At 43.7% G+C, this 22129-nt stretch overlaps 1 protein-coding gene across 1 annotated transcript in view; it reads left to right on the top strand.

Moving 5' to 3' along the window:
• The first annotated feature begins 258 nt into the window (after positions 1-258).
• Positions 259-22129, top strand: part of ANKH (ANKH inorganic pyrophosphate transport regulator) — a 100935-nt gene continuing 79064 nt past the window's right edge. Inside the window, exon 1 of the mRNA XM_075744837.1 lies at positions 259-392. Coding sequence (XP_075600952.1) covers positions 297-392 — 96 coding nt within the window. The 5' untranslated portion in view covers positions 259-296. The remainder of the gene's footprint in view (positions 393-22129) is intronic.

Raw genomic sequence — 22129 nt, 5'->3', positions numbered from 1 at the left:
CGGGTCTCCTGCTAAGGCGGCAGCACAGCGCGCCCCGCCGCCCAGCCAGCACCCGCCAGGGCCGAGCCGCGCCGGGCAGGGAGGGACCGGCCCCCGCCCGCTCCCCCAGCTGCTTTATTTTTAGGGGGCTCCGCTGCTCCTCTCCCTCGCCCTTATCCCCCCCCTCTCCGCTCGGCACACGCACAGGGACACGCACGCACCCTCCTCCTTTGCCCTTTCATCCTTCCCCCCCGCCGTCCTCCCGCGCCGTCTCCTGCCGCGGCAGATGCGCTGGGGGTCACCGCACAGCTGGGACTATGGTGAAATTTCCAGCGCTCACTAACTACTGGCCCCTGATCCGGTTCCTGGTCCCTCTCGGCATCACCAACATCGCCATCGACTTCGGGGAGCAGGTAAGGCAGCGCCTCCCACAGGGGCGACCCTCGCCCACCCGACCTCCCGCAGGGCCGTGACGGCGGGGCTCGGCGCCTTCGCGGGAAGGGAAGGGAAGGGGAGGCGGGCCGAGCTGTGCCGGGCCGTGCCGTGCCGGGCCCCGCCGTCCTCCCTCGGCGCATCGCGGCGGGCGGGGACGGCGGCCCCTGCGCCGTTGGGTGCGGCGGGCGGCCGGTGCAGCCCTGCGTGCCCCGGCGGCGGCCCGAGCGCACGGGCTGCTCCGCACCCCGCTAGCTGCGCGGGGAGAGACGGCGGGTTTTGAGTGGTTTTGTTTTGTTTTGTTTTTTTCCCCTTGTATTTTAGGATTATATAATCTGAAATTACATAATGCCTTCGCCGGGGGCTGGTTTTGGGTTTATTTCCCCCCGCTGACACGGCTGCTCAGGTGCAGCAGCCCCTAGCGCAGTGCAGCGCAGCTCGGCGGCGGAGACAGCAAGCCCGGCGGCGGCGGCCGGCTCAGCCCGGGGACCCGGCGTGCTGGAGCGCGGCGCGGGGAGGGAGGCCCGGCTGCCGGCGCCCGCCCCCACCGGCCACTGCCGAGGGGCGCCGGTCCCGTCCCCCCCCCCCACCCCCCCCCCACCTCCACCCCGCGGTGCTGCCGCTACCGCTGCCGCAGCGGTGCGGCCCCCCCCCCCCCCGCCCCACCGCCGGCAGCCCCCGCCGCGGCATCCCGGGAAGAGGGCGGCAGCCCGGCGGGGAGCCGCTCCGCATCCCCTCGGTGAGGGGGCGGCTTCCCGGCGCGGCTCCGGGCAGGTGAGCCTGTAGCTGCGCCCCTTCCCCCGCCGGTGTTTTGTGAGCCGGGAGTCCGCGGTGGTGGCCACAGGGCAGAAGCCTGGAAAGATGGGAGCACAGCGGGAGGAGCTGCTGGCACCATACTTCAGCCGTGAACGCATCTGTGCACTATAGCCCTGCTGAAATTCCCTGGCGGTGTTGGTGACCTAAGGCTGTCCCCTGCCCTGGGCACTAAGAAAACGCCCCGGTGTCCCCTGACTCGCCGTCGGTCTCCCTTACCCGCAGCCCTCCTGCTTCATCCTCCTAATCCCCCGCTTGCTGCGTTTGCACTAAAACCGTGTTTTGTGCTTGATGTACCCACTCCTCCTTCACCTGAGCTTTCCACGCAGGGTGCTGGTTTGACACAGCACTGTGGTGCAGGGAAATCTCTGCTCTCTTGTTTCAGTATTTATGACAGGTAAGGCTATGGTTTTGTGTCAGGCTGCACTATATAGGGCCTGTCGTTCATTTTTAGTAGGACGGTATACACTAATACTTGCTCAAAAGTGTTAAACTGGGCAGCCACACTAAGTATTGCATCTCAAATAGCTTTTATCTTTGTCCTAAGTCACTCCGTTTTGCTGAGAAGCTCTTGTTTTCTAAGCAGAATAGGCACTTGCTGTCATGCTTCTTGAGCAAAGATACCAGAAAATTAGTGGGTACTTTCACCTGTTTGTAAAGAAGAAAACGAAAGGAAAAATATCGCAGTGGGAAAAAATAGCTAACACTAATCGTATGTTTGTCATGGCTGTGTTAATTGTGTTTTGCTTCCTAGTCCTTGAAATTTAAATAAGCTGTGATACTAAAAAATGAAATTCCATCCTTGTCTAACAACTACATACTTTCCTGCTAAGTCAGTCTTCTATAAATCATACTCAGGAGGGGAAAAAGGGAAAAACTAAAGATAGAAATGGGAAGGGAAAAGGTGATTTAAATGCTAATAACTGTGTCAGATTAATAACATACAGAAGTTAAATTGAAAGCAAACTGAGTATAACAGGTGCGTGTATACAGTTTGCTTCATACAAGGTCAGCTTGATTCAAAATCCATGTCAGCCCATAAAAAACTTCCCCTTGACTTCAGTGTGCTCTAGACTAGGATTTCAAAAATTAGCAAACAAGATACTACAATTTTATAAGTGAGAGGCCTTCTGTCTGGCCTCGTACCAGTGACATGGGAGGGATGTTAACATGTGGGTGATACATGTAAGCACTTATCGAACCACCTTTGACAGTGTTAGGGACAAAATATCTCAGAAAATGTGTTTTATGTGATAAACAAGTCATAGGATTGGCCCTCCAGGAGAGTTGGGGTTATCCCCTGTCTCAGAGGGCAGCCTGGGGAGGTGCTTAACGAAAAGGGAGAAATCTAGTGAGCAAGGAGACTCCTGCAGAAAACCCCAGCTCGGGAATGGGAACCTGAAAGATGCTTTTTGTACCAGCCTAGTGGGAGGCTTACCTACATTGAAATCAGGAAACCAAGGCAGAGACAAAGTTACTCCAAGTCTGAAAAGATCCTCTTACAGACAAAAGGACAGAGATTTTATTTTCCTGTATATAATACAGGAAGCTATTTTTTACACTTGTAGAGTGTTATTGTTGGACTTGTGTTGCTGAAAATTTATTGACTTCCTGAGCCAGTCACCTTTCTGCTCTCCAAAATTGTAATAATTTTAATAACAGGACTGAATGGAAGCAATGTAAAAGAATGGGTGTGCCAACAGATAGCTCTGAAAAGGCTGCCGTACCTCCTTCTGTGAATGTATGCTGCAGATAAAAAAGATTTCTAGGAATGATAAAGGAAGTAAAATTTGCATGAAGTAATGTTACCAGCTCTGGACAACACTGTAAAAGAGACAGGAGAACTATAGGTCAGAAGTAAGAGAGGACTGTAAAAAACTAGGAAGAGAACTGACCTTGCCTGACCAGGGAAGAAGACATATTTAAGAAATGCTGTCAGTCATAAACCCTTTTGATGCGTCTTATTTATATGTTGCTCTTTCAAGCAGGAAGAGTATTTGGAAGCAGAGTGTTCAAAGCAGAGCCTTTTTAACAAAACCTAATACTATTAGGTACCTGAGACTGAAAACTGAGAAACAAAGAGAATCTCACTTTTTTTTTTTTTTTTTTTTTTTTACCTTGAGAGGCTTTTCTGGGTGTTGAGTGGTTTTATTAAATAGCAAACATCACTAGGAAACTGCCAGATCCTTGGTATGTGGCTGTCTCTAGATTTCTTGCTAGTTTAAGGGAAATTTACAGTAAGGCTAGACAATATTTGCAGAACAGAGTTTATGAGTGTCACCGTTGCCCCATATGAGGTGTTTTCTATGACAACTCTGCTTAGTTTGTAGGAAGTAAGAAATGCTGGAGCAGTGCTCATAAGAACTGACAAGCTCAGCTCCGACACTCACTTCCAGAACCGCTGCAGCCAGTGAAAAGCCTCCTGTTGACCCTTGGACCCTAATCCCGTAATGCTTTTAGGACAAGGCTATCTATCTCACAGATTTATTCCAATCTAGTCAGCTAACCTCATCTGTTCACCTCATAAAATCTAATATCTGAATTTTTTTCCCCACTAAAAAAAGGTAGTCCTGATGCTAGAAGATTAGAGAAATAAACCATTTTAACCTATTTCCATGATTTCCTTCTGCAACCCATTTCCCTTACAATTTATTTACAGTACTACATAGCCTTTATGAAATTTTCTTCTTAGAGTAAGGCCTTTGGGAAAATAATCCCAAATATTTTGACTCAACATTTTTTCTTCACACAAATACATGTGTATATGTGTGTGAGTGTATGCGTGTGCATGCATCTGTTTATTTATTTTTCTCTAGGTATATGCACACACACACAAATACACACAACAGAGCATTTTCATCCCAAGAGCTTAACACTTACCACCAGGAGAGAAATTCTCCCTTTCATTCTGCTGGTGAGAGCATTCAACTCTCAACATCTTATCTCGAGAGTCACAATAATTAGTGTTTTATTTAGAGCTCATCTGTTGGAGAGCAGAGTTTGCATTAAAAATGCCAGCTCCCATGAAAAATGTTGCTGGATGTACTTGCTTGGAAATAAATCACAGAATCATAGAATCATAGAATGGTTTGGGTTGGAAGGGACCTCAAAGATCATCTAGTTCCAACCCCCCTGCCATGGGCAGGGACACCCTCCACTAGACCAGGTTGCCCAAAGCCCCATCCAACCTGGCCTTGAACACTTCCAGGGAGGGGGCAGCCACAGCTTCTCCGGGCAACCTGTTCCAGTGCCTCACCACCCTCACAGTAAAGAATTTCTTTCCAACCTCTAATCTAAATTGACCCTCCTTCAGCTTGAACCCATTACCCCTTGTCCTGTCATAAAAATAAACATAAATAATAAAAAAAAAAGAACGGCTCCCGTGCGATGGAGTGCAGCACAACCTCAGACAATACCATACCACCTTTACTATGTGCGCTCAAAAATCTGTCACCACCCACATCAGTTTTCCTTTTGACACAGTTTCAGAGCTGCTCACGTTTATTGTGGTGGTACGATTTGTAATGTAAGTGTACATTGCATTAGCCTTATTATAAAGGGGGAAAACTGATGTGCACATTAGTTCACTAACTTTCTCAGCAGCACAGTCAGCCTTAAGGCAGCATTAAATACAATTTTCAGATGTGGCTGGTAACTCTGTCTGCTGCTCACGGGGTGGCAAAGGCCAGGAGGAGAGTAATATTTTGAACTCAGGGCCTGTCTGCAGTAGTCCCTTAATTGTCAACGGGAATAGTAGGAGAGGTTTTTTTTTTTTCCTTTTTAGCTATCATATGGCCGGCCTCTGAATCATTAGTTTCAATTGCTGTCACTAGCTGTTGGTTGGGCAGTTTTATTTGACAGCATAACTGGTATGCAGACATAATGTTGTTCAGCAGCTCGCAGGTCCTTGGAAACTGGATCGGAGCAAGCAGAGTCCTGCTGCCGCTTTCTCCTGAGGTCACTTGGGTGCTCCGGTCCTGCCGAGAAATTGCCAGAGGTCCTGTGCAGTGTAGTGGTTGGGATCAAACAGGGGAGCAGTAAAGGAGGTGCTAAATGTTTTGGATTCCAAATTATTTTGCAATAATTGCTTGAAAAACAAACTTTTTTTCTTGTATTTGAATGGGTTTTGGTTTTGTTTTTCTTAAGGAAAAAAGTGTTGCCAGAAAAGCAGAACAAGTCATGAATAATGTATCAAAAAGAATTAGTGAGCTTATCGTCTGCTCATGCCATTTGCAAACTTAGTAGGGGGTTAAACATTTTGATTAATGCTTTATGAAGCTCATTTTTGGGGTAAGTGTTATTGTCTGGACGTTCAGAACAAGCAATGGGAGAGTTCACATTCCCAGCTGTTCCCCGGGGATTTGGGCCAAGTTGCGTAACCTTTCTGTGGCACAGTTCCCCTGCCTTTGAAGTGTGCCTAGACGCCTACCTGTGTCTCACAGGGATGTAATGAAAATTCATGTGTCAGAAGCGCTCCGAGATGAAAGGTGCTGTATGAGTGCAAAGTACTCCTGTTATTGCTGTTGGGAGAGGTCAGGGACTCATTTAAATCGTGTAGGACTTTAGTACCATATAAACAAGAAAGCTGACAAAGTCTTATAATTAGTGTAGACCATGACTGTATGTTATTACCACAACCACATTATTAGTATGGTACATTGATGGAAGTGCCCTATTTGTTCTAAATTAATGATGTGAACTGTACAGCATTTTAAATTAAATTTAGATGAAATTGTGTTGAAGAACCTATCAACAGATTTTTATTATTTTTTTCTAAGTTTCAGTGGTAATATTTTGAAGGAATTCATTTCTCCTGTAGGATTCACAAGGCAAACAGTCAGGGAAGCGGCTGGGCAAGACTGGTGAAATACATCTAACTTCCCTGTTCGGAGTGAGAAAATCCAAGTGAGACCTTATATGAAGGGCTGAAAACTGAACCACACACACCTGTAGTAGTAATTTTCAGGATTTATACCTCAGTACTGACTCCAGAGACTTTCTTTTTCTAAGGAGCGCAGCTTTACTCGTTTTGCATGCCAACCTGAGCCCTACAGCCTCGACTCCTAAATAGTCATCTGCCAAGCACTGGGGGTTTTCAAGCCAGTGCTAAAAGTGGCCTGTAGACCACACGGACAATTCTCGAGACTACACAAGTGATTAATTAGACTTAAATGTCTACATTAGTTGCTCTGGGCGTTAGATACCAGGCATTGCACTCACCAGTCAGGCAGAGCATTTGCCGGAGTTTCACAGCAGGCAGTGCACACTGAGATCTGGGAAGAAGGCAAAGATCTCATAAAACATTTGCAGATAAAAGCCAAATCTCAGCAATGCGTTGATGTTCTTAAAGGTAACAAAGACACATACTCCCAGCAGCTAAACCAATATACGTTTGTATTTTATAGCACATGAGGTACAAAATAAACAGGTTAGGAAGAGCTGGGAAGCCACCGAAGATTTCAGATAGTACAAGAAATTACGTGAATGAACCTACAAAGTGAGGAGTCCATTCCCTGCAGCGCTCCATGTTGCCATAGTGTAAGATATATAATCAATCTGTGCTATGCCTCATTTGTCAGTACCTTCTTTTTTTTCATCCTACCCTCTCCCTCCTTCACAAACTCCTCCAGTTGCCACTCCCATTGCCTCCCACCCCCATGGCTGTAAGGACTTCTCTGAACTTTCTTACGCTTCACCATTAAGAACTGGCAGATTTCGTACTTGATGATGCCCATTTAGCATGCCTGAAGTCGTTGGCTAGCTATACAACTGCAGAGACAGCCCATTTCCAAGAAGGGATGGAAGGAGGAAGGGAGAAGCAACCCCGTGCAGTGCCAACCAGCCACTTATTTTTTTTGGGAAGTAGTTTAATTCATTTCAGAACTGTGAGTTGAGGTGATATTTGTCCAGTGGATTGTTTGAAAATAAAATTTTTAGGTCTGTGGGGTGGAAACTATTCTCCCTACCAGAAGAATAATCAATGCATTGGGAGATCACGTCTATCTACCACTTTGCCGAGCAGTCCTGAGCCCCAGTGTCTAGGGTGGAGGGCTCTCTCTGGAGATATTCCAGTCATAGTATCACTGGATATTCACTGCAAAAGGGTCTTGTGGTAGCCAAGAACTTCTGGTGCTTGTTTCAAGGATAGGGCAATTGGGTTCTCCTCCCTACACCAGTGAAAATCTAGTAGAATAAGACAGCGTCAGGAAGGAGAGATGAAAATACCCTGAGCCTAATTTTAAAACGTGTTCAAAATTGAAATTTTGAAAGGGGTTTGAACCACCGTATTCTACGTCTTGGAGACAAACCCCCAAAGTAAGGCTTTGAGGTGGGGTTGAGTTGTACTGACCATTTGATTTGTTTCAGGAGTTTTCTTGTTCATTTCTATTGGCTGCGTTTTCACAAAACCAAGAAAGCTGATTTCTCTTCACATTTGAGTTGGTCGAAACTGATTTCTTTTTAATCTTTGCTCATTTTGCTGCTGCGTGGAGAACTTGGTTGTATACAAAGGCTTATATGACATGATCAGTCTTATGACTGAAGATACGTGACTTTTTATATGCAAAGGAGGCATTATGCAAGGCTGCAGCTCTAAAAGTGCAGATTCTAGCTATTAATTGACTTCCTATCTTGATCCTAGACAAGACATTTATCTCTCTTTTTGTGTGGATATTGTCAGTTCTAAAATAGTGATGTGTTTCACAAGGCAGTTACAAAGTTTATTCCTTCATGTTTGTAAAACATGGATGTAAGTTGCTGTATAAATAGAAAATTTAAATATATCTGCCAGCTCATGCAGAAACCTCCGTGCATAAAACTGAGCAATTCCAAACAGATTTTGCTTTGTAGCTACTTTCGGAAATCTGTGATGTTTTTAAATAACACATATATTACTGCTGAGCTCAATTCCAGTTTAAATGGCATATCAGAACATGTGTTTCTTAAAAAAAATTATGGAAAATTTGTAATGACAGATTTTAACAAGCTATTCTAACTAGTTATTGGTACCTCATCCTGCTTGTACTTGGAAACCTGCGGATTTTGGGGAGAGGGAAACAGGAGTGTTAACATGCAATTAGATCATCAGATTACTCTTCCTTCTGCTTGCTTGATTTTCTACTGACATGATATAGCTGTAGCTATGGGTTTAGACACTGCCGCTGCCTTTTCAGATAACCATTAGCTGGAGAATTGAAAAAGAACTGTCAGAAGAACAAGAGACCTAAATGACCCATGAACTTCAGTGTCTGAAACAGCAAAGCTCTGCAGTTCTCTAACTTCTGTCTCCTCTATGGTATCACTTCAGATTTTCCACAGAACTTTGCTACCTTGCTTTAGAGATTGTCTGCATATGCAGTTTTTCTTGATTAGTTCCTTTCTGATGTAGTGCAGAATAAAAGTGCTTGCTTGAAACATTAACTAAGAATAATTCCAGGTATAAACATGTGTTTGATTCCAAAGAAGGCTGAAGTACAGCATTGTTATTTGCAAAACCACAGGTGATTTCCATACCCTTTTCAAGAGCATTCTAGTAAAGGACAAAGGAAAAATACCGGAGAGTTAAGAGCAGTTTGTTAAAACATAAGTACTACAATGGCGTGAAATCTCAAGTGCCAATTTCATTATTTTCCCCAAGATGATGCAAAAAATTCACTGTTTCTGATGTGGCAGGAGTGTCACTATTGGAGAAAGGGTGGTCACTGTTGCCCAGCATGCCCAGTTTGCTTTACTGATGTAGTGGTTCAGCAAGAGTTCAGCTTTTAGCATGGGAAACAAATAAACTACAAGACACAACTGATTTTCAAGTTATTTGTTTCACATAGCTTTTCTGCATTGCTGTTGGATTGCTAAGGCAATCATTTCCAACCTTTTTCAGTTTTCGGAGCCCAGAAAATTTTCCAGTGGCGATGCTGAGAAAATTCACATCCATACAAGCTGGAGAGCATATTTGTGTGTTTACATTTTTTTTTAGTTGCCTGTCTCCAACTCCTTGTAAATATTCCCTAAGGTACAGAGTTCTGTGGGGCTCACCACACCAAAGCACATGCTCGTACAGTTGCTGACAATATCATTTGAAAGGCTTTTGGCAAGGAAATAGTGTTCTTAGCTTCTTACCTGTGTTTCATACTTAAATTAGTGAATTAAGTCAGATGCAGGCCATACCTGAACTTTCATGTGCTGGCCTTAGATCTTTGTGGCTCTGACCTACTCTGGCCGAAGAAACTGTTGATGCATGGCAGCTGGGACTGTTGGTTTTCCTTTATTGAGCCAGATGGTCAGCATGTGTAGGTATAAGGGGTGCAACCACACTGCACCCACTGTTCTTGCCCTGTTGTTGTTTTTTTTTTTTTTAAATGGCAGTGTTTTACTTTTCTTTCCCTGAAAATGCAGGATTTATATTTAGATTTTGTTAGATTATTTTGCCTGTTCGCTTCCTACTCACACCATGTTACCCTTCTTAGATTCTGCTGCGTATCGGTGACCCGTATCTTCTTCGTAGAACCTTTCTGTTGGTGAGCAGTGGCTGCTGTTCCCGCAGCCATGGCCAGCTAAGGTGAGGTAGCTGTGATCCACCTCCAGCAGCTCCCTCCCCGTTGCGAAGACTTTCCTTGCTGCAGCATACCAACGTGCTACAAGAACTTGGCAGCCTTTGATCTCAAATCTGCCGTCCTGCAGATGAAAGACAGACTCTTGCACAAGTCCATCGTTACCATTTCCTCTGTCAGCATATTATCAATTAAAAAGCATTTAGCCTATTTGAGAAGAAAATGAATAGTTAGCAGCATTACAGGCCAGGAAGACACTTCACATTTTTGGTTCTGGTGAGAGGGGAAAAAAATGTCAGTTACATAAGATGAAAGATTTTAGAAATTAAGCATTTATAGCTTGGACAAAAAAGGGAATTTGATAACTGTCTGCAGTTATATGAACTGCCGTGTGGTCATGAAGGAGAGGAGACAGGGTTAGCTAGGTCACTGCCATGGAGGAGAACATGGCCAGGAGCAATGAGAGAGATCGGGGCAGTTAAACCCAATTTAAACTGAAAAGGTTTTCAGATGATTTTCCAAGTAGAAAGCAGGAATTTTTCCCTTTTGCACATTACTGCCTTCTAAAATGTGTTGGCATGAAGAGTACTGTGCTTTAGATGGCATTAGGTGGTGGTGGCGTTTTACGTAGGCTCAAATTCAGTGAGTCACCGAAAGCAAATGGTGTTGTAATCAGTGTAAAGTGCTGTATGTGGTGGGTCAAACCTGAAGACCACATCTTCTGGTGAGGGAGACTAGCAGCTTGGGAACTATATACTCCTCAAAGACAATCTAGAAGTGTAATGTAGTTGTGGGCTGTAAGCATGGCCTCTTCCTATTAAATTGTACATACTAATATAAAATATACAAACCCTACAACTCAGAGGTGCAGAATTTCTAGTATTAAGCAGTTGTCATATAGCCTTCTGTTTTTCACATGACGCCTCCCAGGTACAGTGTACAGAGAGTACTTGCTAGGGAGAGAAATCAGAGTTACCTAGCTAGTGAAAGTATTGACTGTGGAACCCCTGTCTTGTTCGTTTTAGGAATGTAGCGCTGGGGTCTCCCCAGCAGAGCTGAGGAGGAAAGACCCAAATGATATGAGCCTATCAAAATACCAGGACCTTTCCAGTATGAGAGAAGTGAAGTGTTGAGATGTCCTCAGCGTGGAAGTAAGGGAGATCTTAACTCTGCTTTTAAACTGGAGGCTTGCTGAGTTTTTTAAAGGCATAGCTGCTGTGAGATGAGACTCGGCGAGCACAGGGCATGTTTCAGGTCCTGCGATGCCATAAAGTGCACACCCTGCCCTGCACCCTTACCATCTTTCCAATTTGGTTCTGCAGATTCTTTGATTTGCTTGGTTGTCCCATGGGTGCTGGAGCGCTTTAGTTACACAGATGTCCACGTGGCTTTGTCACCAGGCTGGAGCCTGCAGTGCAGCTCCTTGCCCTAATTGCTACCAGGGAGCCCATCCATTTTGCCTTCATCCTGTTATTAGATCTTATAACTTACTCCATCAGTCCATCCCACTTCCTCCCCTACTATGGCATTTCGGAGATGACTTTGAACGCTAGGATTATTTGCAATCCCCTGAGCCCAAGAGGTCAGCTATGGAGATGAGTTCCAACCAGCCACCGACTCTACCTGGCAGAAGTGAACATACCGCAGATGATGTATTTGGAAGGGCAGCTGGTCTTCCCTATTTGCACAGCCTGTGGGCTGCCTCACAGGCAATGGAGAATACATCTTCCAATCTGAGTATTTGGATCATACTCCTCATTAAATTTTAATTTTTGCCCTCTCTTGCTCATAGTTTTTTGAATCCTGTCAGAATAACCCCAGTTGTCCTTGGTTTTGTACAGTCACGGGGACATCTCTGATCATTTTTCTCTGCACTTAAGTAGTACAAAACAACTGGTAATGTGGGGCTCCAAATTTAGTATGACAGCACTGTCAGCTTCCCCTGTGTTTATGTTGGGGCATAATGATTTTGCAATCTTAAGCACTTGCTTTAAAAGAGAAAGGAAGTCCAAACCACAAAACATTTTCTAAATCCTTAAGATGTCAAAGGTAGTCATCCACAAAAAGTTTTCTGTTTGCCACAGGTAAATGCAATTTTCAAGTGCTTCTCTAATACAAAAGGTGCACACATGCACACGTAGTATGTTGTGAGCAGGAGCCTGCCTTTATAGGAGAATTATACACTGAGTGGTGCTAAAGTACTGTCTTGATTACTTGCTGGCTTATACTCAAGGCAAAATGGTTAAGGAAATAAGGACAAGAGGGGCGTGTGGGACTACTTAGGTAACTGCACGTGCACCTGATGTGTCCCTTGTAGTTTGAGCCACCTCTGGTTACATGCTATTATGGTGGTTGCATGTGCAAATGCTGTTTTATTTTTGAATCAATGGTTTTGTACATGGATTTCATCTTCTCAAAATGTGACCTTGAGAGCACTCCTGATCACTGCACCACTGTTCTTTATATACTTGTGGGCAGTCATTTCGCTTCAGAGTGTTTTATTTCAAAGCATGAAAGCATGACGACCTTTCAGCATTCACCGTCTTGTTCTTATATGAGCTTTCTGAGATGCAGTCAACGGTCTACTGGTTAGGACATGCTCCAGCATTGTAATAGTCTTGGGAAGAGCTTTCGTCAGCAATGCCTTCTGGATCTTATATATAAGTAGTGTGCTTTTTTCTGCTGATACTGTGCAGAGGCCAACGTTTCTCTCTTTAATAAATTTATGAGAAATCACAGCATGTAGCCTGCTTGACATTTTCTTATTGTAGGCTTAACCTGTTGGTGAGCTTTGAATCACTGTCCAGAAAAGGCTGCTATAGTTGTGGGCTAGCTATTCCAAATCACGGCATGCCTTTTTTGTCAGCTGCAAGCTCCTACCGCATTGTGGGTGGTTGCATCACTAAGGAGAAAATAGCTAGCGAAGGCACAATCATTGCCTCGGGACTTCGTCATGGAAACCTTGTGTTAAGTTGCATACTTGTGACTTGAGCTCCAAGGGTTCGGTCGTGCTTGCAGTAATTTGCAGATGTGGAGCCTGTTGTATTCTGTGTGCATCCACTGATTTGAAAGGGGAAATGAGTGGTAAGAGAGAGAGGTTTAGGTCAAAGGGGAAGCTGCCTGCAAGCAAAAAGCCTGGCAACTTTGGCTTCGAAGTACCAGCATATTGCAGAAGTCCCGATGTCCAGCAAATGCCTGTCTTGGGTCATGAAAGCTTTTCACCGCATTGGGAAGGCTGAGATGCTTACAGATGAAGCAGGTGCGGGGCCATAATTTCATCACTGATATCTTGCTTAATAATGAACTAGATATTTTTCCCTCCCTCATCCTGCTGGAAGTCTAAAGTAGCCAAAGTAGGCATGCTAGTGTAAATTTAGCTTAACGAGAAGGCAATCGGGTTCTCTGTGATCAGCACCAAGAAGAATGTTAAAGCAATACTTCTCCAGCTGGCGATAAAGGGTAACCTGTGTTGAACTGTAGAAATAAATGGAGGAAAAACCATGAGTCATTAATATACTTGACCTTTTTTCAAGAGCAGATAAGCATACTAGCGGCACCTGAAACCATTAGATATGAATACAGTGATTTCTAGATGAGTTTGCCTTATCTCTTGATAACTCTGGGTATGGAGTGCTATGGCAAGAAATAAGCAAATTGGCCAGACAGGGAAGTAGTTAGGTCTACAGCCAGAAGAGCGAAGGATATTTGAATTTATTTATTTTTTTACTCTTAACATGCTTATAGCATTAGGGCCCCTAAGCACTGTTTCACTTTGCTGTTGACGTAGTGTAGGGGTGAGGGATGCACAGACAGCTTGGAACAGTTACAAAAAAGGATTAGTAGCTGTTTTGCAAGAGGTTATTATTGCAGCTTCTGGGAGTTGGTTTCAAAGGCAACTACAAGCATGAGCATCTCTCATTTGCTCTCTGTAAAGAATAGTGCCTCTGTAGTCTCATGACATTTAGCATCAAATACCTATACGCTTTTCTTCTTTCTGTTTTTGCCAGATAAGATTCTCTAACCTCAAATCTTCTGTGTATATCCCTTTGTTTTGTGATTCCTTTGTGAAAGAAAGAAAACATCCCATTGAGAAAGAGAGAAACAGGATATAAAAATCAGGAGCCGCGCACAATTCAATGCTTTTTTTCCCTGCCACTGAATCCCTGCGTGGCAGCGCACCGATGCAGCACCATAACTAACAGTCCGGCATCTGCAGCCTGCCAAGCCGAACCCAAAAGGATTAAGCATCATCAATCTCATCTTTTACCGTCTTTTTTTGGCTTTTTGTTTATACTTGTTTATTTAAAACTGGGGATTTTTTGGTTTCAGCCCTGGGTTGGGGCCTGCCGTGCGCTGCTGTGGTTTGTGCCCTGGACAGCTCCTGACCCTCCTCCTCGTCACCCTGCCACCCATTTGCTGCTTTTTTTTCCCCTCCTTTCTGTAATCTTCAAATATCTGCTTCCTTTCTGTCCTCTCCTAAATCTACTTTTCCTTTTCTGCGTCTGGCCAGGGGCTGCCTCCAGAGCATGTCCTATTGCTGTTTGCAGGCAAGCAGCCCACCGTGATCACGACAGCAAGGTTCCCACCACCCGCCCCAGCAGATTCCTCCCTTGCAAAAAAGGGCCCCAGTTCAGCAAGAGAAATGCTTAACTGGAAATCTTTTTGATGCTTGTGGGCTTTAAATTTAGGCCTGAGTTAAGCTCAAGCCCAGGTATTTATCTCATAAGAGGCAGCCAGGCTTCAAGCGAAGAATGTTAGCTCTGTAAAGCTGCAAAACTTTTATCTAGCAAAGGGTCTGTGCTTGCTTCTTCATGTTCCTCCAGACGTGCAGCTGCGGTGCCAGGGAAAGTGCTGCCCAGCTATCTGTACTCCTCCCTTCACATCCCACCGCATCAGGGCCACCTCCAGGTCAGTCTGGTTCAGATACTTCTTCTCTAGGAGCAGGCATGTCGCAGTGCTGGCGAGACGTGGCTGTCACTGCTCTGCCACCGCCGGTGACCTGTGGCTCCCTCTCATCCTCGCCACAGTCACTTGTTTTGAATTCCTGCTCAGCACAATGATGTGTAGGAGAAGCAGTGAAATTTTTCTCCCTGCATGCTGCTGTCTGATGGCACATGGTACAAGCCTGCTGTCCTCACTGATGGGCTTTTTTAAAAGACGTTGCAAACGAAGGTCAGGGTGATTATACTCTCGCTAAGTCTTAAAGCCAATTTCTGGATCACAGACGAGAATAACATTGCCGGCATTCCTCACATGCCTACTCATCCTGCCATAGAGGTCTCATTGCTGTAGCTGACCGGTGATGTTTTCTTACCTGCAAGGTCAGAGATAAGGGTGTTGAAGTGCTGAGAGAATCTAATCTCAGCAAAGCCTCTTTTGGATCAGAGAGTACTTCTGCTCTTTGGTGTATTCTTTCAAAGGCAATCCTTTGAGGAAACCTGGGAGAAGCATGTCAAGCTCAACATTTGTACATGGGCATGAACGCATTGTGCGGAGTGGTCCAGATGTTGAGAGGTAGGTGTTCAGTGTGGGCTTCAGACAGAAACGTACCCATTGTGAACCTGTGCATCACAATTTCATCTTCAGGGACTTTGGAGATGCTTAGAACCATTCTTAACATTATAAATATTTTTAAAATGCTATATATAATTTGGCTTCAGACATTTTCAGGTCATAACTAAACTAGTAGGCTTGTTCCAAATCAGGGATGGATGGCATGAATAGCACTGTCTGAGTCAGACCCATCACATGTTCTAAATTAAACTTGTGCTGAGCCAACATTGATCTTAAGACTCTTTTTGAAAATCTCCCCTCCTTACAGAAATTGCTGATAGCATATCTACAGAGGCTGATAGTGAAGAAAAAAATAAAGCAGAAGAGTGGAGGAGAGTAAGGAAGCAACAAGCAGACTGGTGTAATGGAAAGAATCAAAACATGCAACTAGGAGAAAGTATTCTGAATAAACAAGTTAGTGAAATAACAACTTCAGTAGCAGATAGCATTTTGGCTTGCCTAGCACTCTCAAGAGTTCAGATTGCACATTTCTAAGTTTATCAAAACAGGGTCATCTCCTAACGAATACGGAAGGGTGTTTTCCTACCTAGGCACTGGCAAGCAGTCTGAAGTATTACCATAAAGGGCTCCTGTTCTCTGGGGAAAAAAAGAAGAATATGAAATATGTGAGGATGACATAAAGATGAGAAGGTTGGAGATCTTAGAGGATTTATCTGATGACCTGTCTCCCAGTTGAGATAATACATGCCTCAAGTGAGATTTCACTTGGGATACTTTGCACAGTTCTGGCCACACATCCTTAAGGCAGGTCAGTTCAAGCTTGTTCAAACGATGAGGCGAAAGAAACCCCAGATATTAGTTTCTCTGTTTTTCTTCCTATCTGAGAAGGAGAAACTGAAGGACCTTGATGTCTGTATCCCAGCAAAGACGGGCAGAGCATGAATAAGTTTGCCGTCTGTACATAGATAAGGGAAGATGTTAGCCTACCCGCAAACAAGAGCTAACTAGGTAGCAACATCTGACTGTAAACACACTGTGAGTACTTTTAAGTTGGAAATGAAGGCGGCTCTGGGCTAGCAGAAGCATGAGGCTCTGGAAGGAGCAGGGGCAGGAAAGCTGAATTACCTGGTTTTAAGTTAAGAGTTAATGAAAGTCATTATATTGCATGCATGCCCGGAGCACAGCAAAGGATCGAAGCCTACACCCGTGCAAGTTTTTCTCATTCCCTGTGTGATGGGAAGAAAGGGAGAAAGCAGAACTTGGTATAGACAACTATTATTTTGTGTGTATATATATCCAATATATGATCCATATATACACAAAAAGGAATGGGAGGCCCTGAGTGGAACTGCAAGAAAGCAGATGCTCTGGCTTCAGCTTATGCTGTCCGGTGATTACCTAAGAGAACCTGCTATTGCCATTTAAGCCCTAAATTCAAATGCTTTTCTCTTTTCATAGCAAGCTGTTTAATCTCTCTGAATATGCTGTCATTCTAAAATACTCGGTTTTGAATCTCTCTTCCTTTTTTTTTTTTTTTTTTTAATAATCATTGCTTACTTGAGACCTCCACAAACCCTGTTCTCCCAGAGGAATGGCAGCTCTGTGGGATGCCTGACTCCCAAAAACACGAGGTGTCCACTCAGCCATAGCTGCAGAGGCAGGGCGGCTGCTCCTGCGGGGCTGACATCGCTGCTGCTGCTGCCGGCACCAGTGAACAAATGAAGCTCTGTTCATTTTCTGCTCCAGCAGAATGAGAGGGGGCGGGACATGGGACAGAAGAGGGATGAGCTTGGGGATGGAGGTTGCTCAATTGAATGAGGAAAAATGTAATGAGAGAAGACAATGTATATTCAGGTTTATAAAGAAGAGATTTCAATGATAACACATTAAACAAATATGGAAGGGTTTGGCAATGCCCTTTTATCACTGTTCACGGGACAGCTTATCTGTTCATTTTTTCTGTTTTGTATGCTAATGATAAATCAAAGCCAAGCGTCAGTGTTTGCTTTGTTGTTGCCATTGACCCTGATTTAGGACAATCTCCAAACATGATATAGCTTCTCATTTTTCATTGCTTATGTCTTCTCCCAGCATTCCAAATAGCAGGCTGGTGGTGTGATCTGAAAACCCTTTTAAACATTGCTGCTGCAGCATATTCTTGGTAAAAGACAGGAGTGCCAAAAGTACGCCAGAGGGGGAAGCATCCAGACTGTGCTGAGAGCACGAGGAGAGAAATGCTTAACTCCCATCGGCCACTTTGAAAATCTCAGTCTATATATTTCCATCCACTCGAACTAGGCTGCTTTGGTCCTTCTGAAGTCTATTATTAAAGTAATGAGATATTAAAAGAAAAAATCTATCACATGCTTTATAAGATGCAGTACCTGCAGAAATGTGGCATTTTAGAAGTGAGGGCATTACATTTGTTGGCCTCTGCATAATTGCAGTGACCAAGAAGCCATATTTGTGTGGCTTTTGTTAATAAAAAATGTGATTTTAAAATGATTTCATGATGTGACTAGAACACTGCATCCTGTAAGGAGAGCAAATGATGAAAATTGGAGGCTTACTTCTGCATTTCAGATTGAGTGTTTTCATTTGGCTGAATCAAGGCTGAGGAAAAAGGGAGTTTTATTTGACTTGAGGGCTTCTGTATTCTCTTTAGTTACACCATGTATGTGCGAGTGTCCAAGCGCTGATTGAGCGTGGTCTAATTACTCTGCTGACAGCAGATGGAAGTAAACAACCAGACCATCAGGTGTGTCGTACCCGCTTTGAACTGCAGCCAGCATCTGTCCCTGCCCCTTGTTCAACCATGCCAGGGAGAGGGGGAGGCAAAAGTTTTAGAATCATAGAGTCATAGAATCATTTAGGTTGGAAAAGACCTTTAAGATCATCGAGTCCAACCGTTTTGTCTCATTTTGCCCACACAGAGAGGTGAATCCACCCACCACCCTTCTTCTCAAGGACCTTTTTGCAGCCCTGTGCTTTTATTGCTGTGAAGGGACATTGGTGTGGTGGGACTGGCCGCAGACCCTTGGCCTGTGCGCAAGGGGGCTGGGGGTGTGTAGCAAAAAGAGAATTCCTGTCCCCTGAATACATTGGGATTAATCACTGTTGACACTTAAAAGACTTTTGCAAAGTAGTTGTTGTTGTCTCCAGCCATCCCCATCCCTGGGTGCTTCAGAAAGAAGCAGGAATTCCCGTGGTGCATTCGGTTGTGCGGACTCTCTCCCACGGGCAGAAGTACCTGCATCCAGCTGCATTCAGTTTGAGTCCTCATGAGACATGAAGGCTGTTGACCTTTTTTTTTTTTTTTTTAAATCAAGGCAGAGTTCTTTCTTCCACAAATAAATTGGAAGATCTGTTTACTTTATACTTAACATCCTAGAGCTGGGAAGGTTGAAATCTTTCTACAACATAGATATTCACTTTTTATCTCTACGGATCATTCTTCGTTGCTAGACTAATGCATAGGAAAATGGGTGCAGATTTGGCATTTCTCTGAATATGTTTGCTCCTTCAATAGTCATTATGCTCCCCGTAGCCACAGGTAGGTAGCAATGTCCTTAGAAAGTCAAAAACTGATTTTTTTTCCCCCTAGTCTTTTAAAACACTGATCTTTTTCATTCACTGTTGGTAGAGAATTAGAAATTTGCTGTATCATTGTTAACTTAAGCAGAATAAAGACAGTCTGGAAACAGAAATTGCTGCAGCCTGTGCAAAGGGATGTCAGCCGTTGCTCAATGTCATTATGAAACTGCAAAGTCATCAGAAATAATTCTCACTGGGAATATGAATATTGGGCACAACGGTGGGTTTCCATGCTGAAAATAGAGAGACAGAAGTCTGGGAAAAAGAAAGAGGAATATCACATGACATAAAAGCAGCTCCAGTTCTTTTTTGCTCACTGTAAGTTTTTGGCTGTCTGTCATATCTGATACCCACAGAGAAGATAGCTGAAGATCCGTGACAAATAAGTGTGCTCCTAATCCAAGATGGTCTGTAGAGTTTCCATAACCTCGGTGGGAACTTTCTGCACATGAACACTGAAGCCATGCAAAAACATGACCCTTGAAAGTGAACAGGCGTAGGAGATTTAGGAAAGGATAACTTATCTTGTTAATGACACCAAAGAATAAGACACTCAGGAGAAACCCAATAGCATCAGCGGTAAAGGTTCTCTTACCACTGTCAAGGATGAAAAGGAAAGCCTTTAAGAAAAAGAGGCAATAAATTTGCTTTCCAACTCCTTTATCACCCATTACATAAAAAGCCTGAGGGAACGAGATCTTACAATTGGAAAGAGTCTTAATGGCCCAAAACTCAGCCTGGATCTTGGAACAAAAGCCATAGTCATCACATTTCTTTGCGGACAAAGAACTTATTATGTAAAAAGCAGAATAAAACTCAAGAGCCTGGGATATGCCAATAAGCAAATCTCCCTTTAACTCAGACAATAAAAGAAAAGATCAGGAGAGGGATAAATGCAAGGCTTCGAACAGCAGCCTGTTAACCCGTCAGACCAATGTGGATTTAAGATGAAGGCCCACCAGTTTTTCATCTACAGGGAATGACACCATCCGCGCCCTTGCGGTTTCTCTTGTAACATCAAAACTGGTGGCTATAGCAATTCTGCAGCTTCTGTCACAGGTTAGTGCTGTCGTAAAAGTGAGGAGCATCTGCTTCTTCATATAGCGTGATTCAGCATCATTCAGCTTCAGTAATGCAGAACTGAAATCACAGCTGAGTGCTTACTGCATATTAGTGGTGTTTCAGAAAAGAAAGAGAGGAAGGAATAGAGAAGTTAGTAGTTGAAACACTTGTTATTCTATTACTGCCTCAAAAATACCTTTGTTTTGCACTAAGTGTATCACCAGGACTTGTTTGCCATAGACTGAGAAGTCAGCAGGGAAAGAGAAAGTAGCTGGCACTGATCGCTGGCACAAAAAGAGACAGCAGCAGTGTGTGAAAAGGCATCTTTACTTATGAACTATTACCAGATAATCCTAATGAGGCTGCAGGATGTCAGTTTTTGAAAGCAGTAGCCAAATCTCACAGATTTCAGTGAAACTAACAAAATGAGGCAAAAGATGTTCTTTTCTTTTACTGCTCCAACAGCCTGGTCTTTATTTGTAACTGAAGGGTACTTCCATGAAGAAGTCATTATTATCATTATAGTAAGATGCAGAGCTCCCAGAAGAGATTAGGAAACCACCACATCTGCCTTCAGTCGGTACCCGAAGAGTGTTGTCTCTGATGCCTCTGTCAGAAGAAGTCATTTTTGCCCACTGGTGGAGCTGGATGGCAGCTGCCAGGAAGAACAAGCTCAGACCTGAAGAAGCAAAAAGCTGATTCTCACTATACAGAAGTGTGAGATTTGTTCTGGGAATAAAGTTCAGATAAAGCTGGTCTCATAACGTTAATTCCATGAAAATGGAATTTAAGGCAGTGATTCAGGCAAGAGTGTAGTTTCTGTTTGAAACTAAATTGAGAACTGCTGTACATGAATAGTTCTATTTTCCACATTTTTCTATACAGATAAATGTTTATATTACTTACAGAAGAGCAACAAAACATACCGACTATACCCATTCTTAGCACGGTTAAACAGAACAGGAAGGCTAGTTAGGGCCATGAAACAGGCTGCTCTGAAGCTATGGCCAATACATTTCATTTCTTTTTTGAAGACAGATAGAGAACCGATGTTTCAGTCCTGTATTGGCTCAATTATATTTATAAAGCTAATAGCAGGAACAGAAAACAGCATTAGTCCAGCCAAATTCACTAACAGGGAGTGAACAAACCTCAGACAGCTCAAAATCAGAAAGGCTGTAAAACAGCTGTGGAGAGCAGCAGACAGCATCAGTTGCAATATTATGTTTCACAAAAAAAGATTAAAGAAAAACGTTGCAGATGATGAGATGATACAACCCTGCACAAATGTACAGTCCTACTCAAAAAAACATAAAAAATCCCTACAATGAAATTCAAGTGATTTACTTGATTCATCTACATTTAGGAAGTCTGTGTTTTGGTCTTTTACTGTAGACTGTCAGTATCTATTAAGTAGTGAAAATGCAGACTTACAGATACTAGAGCAAAGTAAGGAAAGCTTGACATAAAAATTGTGTTTCTGCAGAAGAAGGGATTTTTTCATTATGATGTCTTGGCTCACTTACTATGTCTGTGTCCAGAGAATTTAGACTCTGAAGACAGGACAGTTTCCGTGTTTAAGTAGGCATTGCTTACTGCTCAGTTACAGTATTCTGTATTTTAATGCCGTGTTTCATTCTAGATCACCTAGACTGTAATTTCTTAGTATCTGAACACCTGGGATCTTCTGTTTAAAAAGAACCACAGAAAGTACTAATCATTTTTTTTCTAATGTTCTGGTCTAGTTCGTATGACACTGCAACTGTAATTCCTGATTTGCTGTTACAGCAGTAGTCAAAAAAGATTGTTTCCACCAGAAACCTGAAGACCCGCCTTTTCAATGGAGCTCCTTGCTTCTAAAGTTTACTCTTTGCCTGCTAGCAGGCATCTGCTTCCAATTTCTATGCAGATGCTCTTGATCACGTGTATCTGAGTCATGCTTCTTTTGGAAACATATGTAATGAATTCTCTAAATATCGGGCTGACCTGATGTTATACGGAACAGCCACCTATTCACTGCTTCCACTGCTGGAGTAGCACTGATCTCAGCGATGCTGCTGTAGTCTCAGCTTAGGTGTCGGCACGGGGGTAATTCACAGTCCTTTAAGATGAAAAACGGTCAGTGTCCTTTAAGATGAAAAACAAATAAAATACATGCCTCAGAGAACCTCACAATCCTAAGGAAATTC

The sequence above is a fragment of the Balearica regulorum genome, chromosome 2, assembly GCF_011004875.1.
Source record: "Balearica regulorum gibbericeps isolate bBalReg1 chromosome 2, bBalReg1.pri, whole genome shotgun sequence".
NCBI lineage: Eukaryota > Metazoa > Chordata > Aves > Gruiformes > Gruidae > Balearica > Balearica regulorum.
Note: the sequence above shows the minus strand (reverse complement) of the source record. Positions and strands in the feature narration are given on the sequence as shown.